This window comes from Chenopodium quinoa, unplaced genomic scaffold (assembly GCF_001683475.1).
Source record: "Chenopodium quinoa cultivar QQ74 unplaced genomic scaffold, ASM168347v1, whole genome shotgun sequence".
In the NCBI taxonomy this organism is placed as follows: domain Eukaryota; kingdom Viridiplantae; phylum Streptophyta; class Magnoliopsida; order Caryophyllales; family Amaranthaceae; genus Chenopodium; species Chenopodium quinoa.
This window is the reverse complement of record NW_018743300.1, coordinates 4,172-13,095: the sequence shown is the minus strand read 5'-3', so window position 1 is coordinate 13,095 and position 8,924 is coordinate 4,172. Positions and strand designations below refer to the sequence as shown.

The 8,924-nt window shown below is 33.9% G+C and overlaps 2 protein-coding genes across 2 annotated transcripts; one reads left to right on the top strand and one right to left on the bottom strand.

The window, feature by feature from the left end:
* Window positions 1-4,396: 4,396 nt before the first annotated feature.
* Window positions 4,397-5,879, bottom strand: LOC110737299 (probable serine/threonine-protein kinase WNK5). The gene is made up of 2 exons (XM_021917651.1): window positions 4,764-5,879; window positions 4,397-4,666 (listed from the first exon to the last, which is right to left on the bottom strand). The coding sequence occupies exons 1-2, from the start codon at window positions 5,877-5,879 to the stop codon at window positions 4,397-4,399; spliced, it is 1,386 nt and encodes a 461-aa protein (XP_021773343.1).
* Window positions 5,880-7,298: 1,419 nt separating this feature from the next.
* LOC110737298 (serine/threonine-protein kinase WNK8-like) lies at window positions 7,299-8,391 on the top strand (the record flags this gene model as incomplete). Its single annotated transcript, XM_021917650.1, has 3 exons — window positions 7,299-7,434; window positions 7,515-8,200; window positions 8,305-8,391. Coding segments are annotated over exons 1-3 (909 nt in total), but the record flags the coding sequence as incomplete, so codon positions are not given.
* Window positions 8,392-8,924: the final 533 nt, after the last annotated feature.

Genomic DNA, 8,924 nt, shown 5'->3' with positions numbered 1-8,924 from the left:
TCCTTTTCCTCATCCACCCTGTCTGCTGGCATTGGTTGTGTTTGCAGAGATTCTCAAGGGGTTTGGTGTGATGGCATGCCTATGCATGTCCCTTGTACTTCTGCTGTGTGGGGAAGCCTTTGCTGTTTTGTTCTCCCTGAAGTGGGTTATGTCCAAAGGCTATACTGAGGGTCTGCTGCTCTCAGATTGTGAGAGGGTGGTCCAAGGGGTTACACTTCAGGATAAGGTATGGGATAAGCTTACTAACATATATAATGGATGCAGGAACTCCTCCAACAACTTCAGAGGCTATCCTTAAAGCAAGGGAAGCGGGTCCAAGTTCAAGAGGCTGATGCTGTGGCAAGAGGAGCTAGACAGAAGTTGGTTATTTCAACTGACTTTTGTTGGATTGTCCCGAAGGAAAGTAGGGAAGAGCTTCTGTCTAGGCTAGGAAATTTTACCTTTGCTTATAGTAGCAATATTCTCTAGTATTTTGTACATGAAACTGCTAATTCCTAGCTTAACTTGTAAGAATTATTTTGTCAAAGGCCTGGCCTTTGAGAACTCCTGTATTCATGGAGATGTGATATATAATGACTAAATGAACGCCTTTTAACAAAAAAAAAAAAAAGATAAAAAAAAAAAATAAAAAAATGAACCAAATATGAAGAGACATAAAAGAAATTTGATTTTGGGAGAAACCTGATGAAACGAGATAATAAGCCATCAATAATACAACCACAATTAATTAGGTAATTTAATAATTTGACATTACATGTATGTTTTCAACACTTGAAACATCTTTACTACTCCCTCCGCTTATAATACATCTTCATTTTTCTTGTTGGTAGTATGCCGATACTAATATTTGATCAATAATATCTTTAATTATTAACAAATAGAAATTCTAATAGGTTGTGACGATTTCAACAAGTATTTATAAGATTATATTTTTTTCTTATTTATAAATCACAAAAATTTTAGTCAAAGTTGGAAGAATAAATATTACAAAAAGTAGAAATAGAGCTAGTATTTTTAAAAATGAAGAGATTATATCTTAATTAAGTGATAGAGACATACAAAGTATTACTTTCATGAGGCTCTCGCTAATCAATACTCTACTGTATAACATCATACCCTAATAAAAGGTCTAACATGACTACATGAGTTTAAATAATTTTGGCTCATCCCCAAGATCCCAACACAACACAGAAAAACTTGTATGAACCTGGTTTACAATAATATTATTGTGGATCCGAAGGTTCAACATGTGCGTAACTGGTCTCGTATTGAACATAGTGACCCTAATATTGAACATAGTGACCCTAATATTAAATATAGTAACCTTAATTTTAACATAATAACCTTTAATAAAATTTGTGTGATTTTTTAATATTGTTGCGAACCTGAAGTATGATGTTATGATCCTAATTTTTAACCTAGTGATCTATATTAATCATATTGACCAGGATTTTAAAAATTTTCATTTAAAAAAATTTATCTCTTATGACCTTTATAAAAACAATCACTTTTATTTTAACATAATGATCATTATTTTAACATAGTGACCTTTTTTTTAAATTAATAAAATGACCGTATTATCTCTATTTTAAGTGGTCCACAAATAAATTAGTGTGAACCAGTTTCTATTTAAGAGTTTGTAAATACCACAACTTCACCCAATTGAGTCAACAACTTCACCCAATAAAATCTCTACAATCATACGGACAAAGATACGAATAAAATATTACTTTGTATACCGCTATATACAATACTTCGTATACCACTATGTAACAACATTACAAAGGCCCTCTCCAAAATTTTCTTACATTTATTTTTTAAAAAATTTGATATTTGCTACCAGCAAAAACATCTTGTGTCACATTTGCTACCCATTTAATTTTTTATTTTACTTTACTACCACCCAAATCCCAAAATTATAAGTATCATTACCAGTTGCCTTATGTCATTACGGTTTCCATTAGTGGGCCCAGCCATTGTTCAGCCACCTCACTACTAACCAAGCCACCTCACTACCACTGTCCAACCTCCCTGTCCCTATCAACTCTGCCCCAATACCTCACTGCCACCCTCTCCCTTCCGCCGACGACCGGCCAGCCCCTTCTCGTTACCGGAGCTAAGCCTCTTCTTGCTGGCGACTACCACTGCTACATCATCAACCCCTCACTCCTGTTTGTTTTCTTTGGCTGCTTTCAATCGCTTCTTCTTCATTATCCACCATCAACTGAAATCATCGGCTTCAAACGCTTCACATTCAATCATCATCAAATCGCAGTCATTGATTCGATTCAATGCATCTTAGCCACCAAATTTCATTATTTTCGCTCTAGAGTCTATGATATTTTCGCTGAATTGGGGCGTAAATTGCCAATTACGGGGCTCCAAATGCTAAAATTGCGGGCTGAATTAGAGCTTCTTACAAGCTACTTTTTGTTCGATTGGGCTGTCGGCTTCCATTGATGGTGGTGCGAGGCTGGTGGTGGAGCGCGCTTCTTGCGGTTGTGCTGCAGGCGGTAGTGTTGGTTCAGGCGGTGCTCGCTGCAGTGTTTTTTGGGGGGGGTGAAGTGTAGGATGAGCTTGGTGATGTTGGACAGAGTAAAGGAGATGCGGTGGTTCGGTGCTGTGGGTGCGCTGGTGGCAATTGCGGCTCGATGTGATATTAGTGATGATGTAAATGGTGGTGGTGATGGAGGAGGGGTTAGGCAGGGGTTTGTGGTGTTTGCATGAGGAAATGGAAGCAAGGGAGTGTTAGTGAGCGGTTAGTATGGTGTAGGTTAATGAATTGGTGTGGTGATTGATAAATTAGGCCCCACTTAACGGCAAAATTGACATAAACCGTTACCTGGTAGTGAAATATGTAGTTAGGGGATTTGAGTGGTAGTAAAGTAAAATAAATAATTAAACGGGTATCATATGTGACACAAGGTGCTTTCGCTGGTAGCAAAGTCAAAATTTCCTTGTTTTTTACTTGTATTTTTCTTCTTGTTAAAAAGATCGACATTCATGGTTTAAGAACAATATAAGAAAATTATTAATTTGTTTTGTTTTAAGTATTTTGATTATGATTTTATAGATATTAAGGGCCTGCTCTGATTTACTAAACTACACAAAACTGATTGGAGCTGTACTGAAATGAACTGAAATGAGTTGAATAGAGCTGAAATGAATTGTTAATGAGAGAAGGAAATTAGGAATTGAACTGAACCAAACTGATCTAAGCTAATTGGAGCTAAACTAAACTAAACTAAATTGAAATTAAGCTAAAGAGAACATGCCCTAAATACTATTACTTATTTAGTCTTATGAAAATTATTTTGTTAATAAATCTATGAATCTAATCATACTTTTTAGGTTTTGATGTCCATGCCAATTTTTTTGAAATATATTTTGTTACTCCCTTCGTGTTTTTTTTAAGTGTTACATTTTAACTGACACATAGTTTTAGGCAATTTTATTGACTTAAATAAAATAAGAGGTAAGTGGGTAGTTGGAGTATTAAAAAATTATAAAGAAAGATAGTGGGGTTAATAGTTTATTTGAAAAAAGTAATGAATGTGAGAGGAAAGATATAATAAAAAAAAAAAAGTAGTAGTAGGTTTGAGTGGGGGCCATGAGAGGAGAGAGATATAATATTTTTTTTTTTCACTTGACGGCAATTTGAGACTTGGGAAATAAATTAAGGTTATATAAAGGTTTCCTTGAGTTATAAAAGGACCCTACAATTAATCAATTAGTTCACACTTTATTAATTCATTAAATAGGATTACATTAAATACTCCTTATATTAATATTTCGTTCTGATGTAGGTCTAAGTGGACCGAATCACGTAAATTCATGTGCTCTTTGTTCATATTTATTATTGTTTTCTCCTATTTTTTATTCACTTGTTTTGCATTAATCTGACACAAGTACACACTTATTTCCTTACAATATCAATTGTTACCATTAAGTTAGTAGTAACTTAAGATCATATGATCACATTGTGTTTTCGAAATTTATCTATGTAGTAGTTTACTTATTTAAGTTTGACTTGTCCAGCTCTCATTTTAAAGTGGTTATTTAGGATAACTCTAATGATTTGGATTTAATCAAGTAGTTATATTACAATAATTAAATACAGATAAGAAAATCGGTAGAGGAAAGCTGTTGTAACATAAAAGATGTTTATGAAGAATTAAAATCGAATTATTTAGTCCTTAACAACAATCTTACTAATGTAATGTTCCTTTTCCAAATCAAATACACAAAACTGACAATTAATCGTCATAACGAAGAATTTAAAATCTAGGTAGACTACCTAAACTCAAGCAAACATATATACTTAACTAAGATTTAAAGTGTCTCTAAGTCACATTTAGTACACTAACATAAAAGAGTATCATCGAATATTTTTATACTAAACTACTAAAGATAGAGTTAATTTGATCTCAGAATTTGGCACACCAAGAACATAATGACAGCTTCCAGTTGCCTCTTCTTCGATTATCCTCAGACCTTCCATGCTGCGACTGCTGTTGCTCTGCATCCTCGTGTGATGGCTTCTATTTGAGGAAGTTCTAGGTGTAGCATCATTCGGTCGTCTCTCATTTCCACTTGGAGGAGCATAATTTGATTTCTCATGTGCTCTTGGAGCATCATCACTAAACGTTTCCTCGGAAAATAAATCCTGCAGACACCAATCTTCCACAGCAACAGTTGAAGGTGTGTTACTGTCACAATGTTCATACGGAAATTCTTATGAGTTGTTCCATATTCTTAGAAACCAGCGCGATTACTTTAGCAGACGAGTCAATTTCTCGTCGAATGTTCTCCATGATATCAGGAATTGTATCAACTCCGAGCAAGAACTCAAAACTTATCATTCTAACCATATCAAGGCCATCAATAATAATCCTCAAAGTAATAGATATCGATACATCCTCTGACATTTTCCCCTGTAACCAGAATTTCTTATATCCGCTGTCAAATTCCATCAGTACTTCTGTAGGCTGCAGTAGTAGTCCAGCCACCTGATCTTGCACAGATTCATTCAGAGACAGACTACCAGCACAAGTACTTGCAGTCGATGTGTCAGCAACATCGACTGCAAGCAATGGGTCATTCAGAAGGTCCAATGCTGATGGTCTAACAATATCAGGTGCAAAGTCAATACACTTATCAATCAACTGCTTCATTTGAGGATCAGTCACACTGAGTAACCCAACAGGCTTGAAACCGATGTCAACCAGATCATTGTCGCTGCTGAGTTCTGTGATTTGTACTTCCTTATTCATCATCTGCGTTAAGCTAGTCCCAAACGAAAATATATCAGTCTGAAACGCTGGTGTACTCCCTGATTCAAAAATCTTTGCAATTCCCAAGTCTCCTAGTTTAATCGTGCTCGTGTTACCTTTAACAAATATGTTACTACACTTAATATCACGGTGAGTAATAGGCGGATTATGAGTATGAAGATAATGTAACGCACTTAAAATCTGTCTACACCAAATCTTGATCGCCATATTACCCACAAGAGCAGGTACATGTTCCCTGCTATAGTCTGTCAGATTTCCTGAAGAACAAAACTCAGTAATCATGTGGACGACTTTCTGGTCATCATCAATCCAATAATGATAACATTTCGTAATGTTTTCGTGGTCTAGAGACCTCAATAATTCAGGTTCGGCACATAATTCCTCAAGATTTTCCCTAGACGCTTCTTTTCCTGGTAGTAATCTCACCTTACTCCAAGCTATTTCAGTACCATAACGCCTATCCAATCCCCTGTAAACTTTTTTTGACGAGCCTTCTCCTATGAATATTTCGTACCTTGCGAATCGCGTTGTTGGGTCTGTCTCCCTAACCGTATAATCGTTAGCTTGTGAACTCGAAGCAGCCATTACTAACCCAGTTGTAATTAGAAACAACAGAACAGTAAACAGAACAACCGAAAGAATATTTTTGATTAATTTTATGGATATAATTGAAAGGATAATTTTGAAGGAGAAACAAAATAATAGAAATGGATTGATAAAATATTTATAGTGGAAATCAGTTAAGTCGGTTATCAAGTTCAAGAAACTTGAAATGGGGTTTCTTGATTTTTTTTAATTTTATTTATTTATATAAAATAGTTTGGAAAATACAGTAAAAAGAGTTGTGGGAGTTAGTTACATGTCAGCCGGGAATATAGGGAAGTTATTTAAATCAGGCAGTTAGATCAAGAAACATAAAATGGGTTTTCTTGATTTTTTTTATTTTTTATTTATTATTTATTTATTTTTTAATATAGATTTCTTTACTTCCTCTTTTTATTATAAGAAAATTATTATTTTTTCGATAAATACTTAAGAAAATTAATATAGTGAAGTGTAACTTGCTCTCAACTTAATTGTTTCAAAGGGAAAAAAAATAAACAAAAAACTAGCTCTGGACTTTATAACAGTATAAAATGTCTACACAGATTTAGTAGCAATAATAATGTGGTACATTCCCATGATTTCATAATTAGAATTTAAAATTAAATTATGATAATAGTATTTAACTCTTTATTAATCAATATTAACTCTTTATTGGTCATTTCTTACTTTTTAGGTCAGAGAGAATGTTGTTTAGAAATTTGGTATTAAGGTGCATATACTAATCTCCCTAAAAATATAAGTATCTTAACATTAAAAACAATATAGTACTAGGGATTATTACGGCTAGTGCTATAAGACATCAACTGTACACCAAACTTTAGTAATAAATGAGTGACAAATTAATCAAATTAATTAATCAAAAAAAAATATTAACACTTCAGTCCAAAATTAATTAGTATTATTAAATATTAATAAGTTTAAATTCAAACTTAAACTCAGGATTAAGTGAACTTTGCTTTTATATAGGGGTGTGCTAAAATCAATTAAGGGTGTGCTAAAATCATTTCCCAAAAATCACATTCTCCGTAGTACTCACTACTAAAGTAGTGAAACTAATCGTATTTGTAAAAACAAAACACTTCATTTCTGTTACAAAGAAATTTATTAATGTGAAAATCAAGAAATGCTATTTTTGTTTCTTGATTACCGACTTCATCCCAATTGTTATAAACAGATAGATTTTTTTGTTTTTTGGGTGCGATTATAATAGATAGATGTAAAACCATAATTCTCATTTGTATTGTCACATTCCACCATACTTTCTTCCACAAAAATAAAATCTTACGTTACTCTCTTGAATACAAATCATCCTTGTTTACTTTCAATTTCTTTTTTCTATCTCTATTTGAGTTCACTTTCAATTTCGTCTTGTTCTATCTCTATTAGGTTTCGTCACACATGGCTTCAACTTCACAGGGAGGAAACAATAATGAAGACATCGAGACAGATTCGAGTGGTCGATACGAAAGGTACAATGAGATCATTGGAACAGGCAAAACGAAAACAGTTTACAAGGGCTACGATAAAGAAGCTGGTACTGAAATCGCTTGGTCTAAAATACATATAACAGAGGATTTAGAAAAGAACGAGGGATTTCTTAAGCTTTTATTGCAGAAGGTGATCTGATGAAGTCTTTAGATCATGAAAACATAGTTAAATGCTATGAATCTTGGGTTGACAACGAAGAGAAAACCATTCACATGATTACTGAATACTTTCCTTCAGGAAATTTACTGCAGTATCTCAGAAAACATAAGTCTGAAGACAATAATGCAGAAATCAAGAACTGGTGTCGACAAATTCTGGATGCGATTGCTTATCTTCACAGTCAAACTCCGCCGATTGTTCACCGTGACATTAAGGCAGAAAACATCTTTATCAATGAGGAGACAGGAAGTGTTAAACTCGCAGACTTTGGTTTCGCGCTGAGGCTTGAGCAGGAGACCTGTAACAGGAAATATGGTACGCCTCGTTACATGGCACCAGAGGTTCATAAAGGAAAGGATTATAATCAGTTGGCTGACATATACTCTTTCGGGTTGTGCGTACTAGAGATCCTCACTGGTGAACAGCCTTACAGCGAATGCAGTTCAAAAGTCGAGTTTTTATTACTGGTTGCAGACGGTGTTAAGCCTCCAGAACTCAGAAAAGTGAAAGATAATGATGCTTATGATTTCATTTATAGGTGTCTGGCTCCTGCATCTGAAAGACCCTCTGCAATTGAACTCTTGAATGACCCGTTTGTTGCACCGAGTTTTTCGAGCATCCTATCAGCAAGATTTCTGAGTCTGGTGCAGAGGGTATGTTCTTGCATTTTCTGAAAACTGCTCCATATGATCGATTTACCTGGTGATTAGCTACTCGATTACCTGCTATTAGTCAGTTCTTTTATCTTTCTTTCTAGATACAGTCTATTTTAGAGTATAGATGCATTTCATACTTTGGTTCCTCTTCTAATTCTGTTCACTATTGCATTGTAATAGGGTGTCAGGTGTGTTATTAGATAAACTAAGTTTGTAATCAAAATTGCAATTTGTTAATAATAATTCTGTTTTTGTTTTTTTAAGTTTAGTCCCACCCCCCTAATAAATTAACCAAATGATAAGCAAGCCATAATGTAAAGTAATTAAAGCATTAATAACTCGAGGCAAATAGATTTAGCAAGCAAGAAAATGTGCAAAGCAAGAACATAATTAAAACACTTTATCGAAACCAATTGTTGCTTAAACAAGTTTATCACTCTCATTTCATGGATTATAGTGAAAAAGTCAATATTCTCTAACTAATTTTTTTATTGAGGATATATAATCTGTAAAATTATGTACGGAAATGTCAAATAAGTGCACACATAGAATTATCTAGGTTTATATTGTTAATTTTGCTATTTGAATGAGAATGCTTTAGTTTAGTAGAATTACACAATAAATCATGGTATTAAATGTAGAATTATTTGAATGAGAATGCTCTAGTTTAGTAGAATTACACAATAAATCATGGTATTAAATGTAGAATTATTTGAATGAG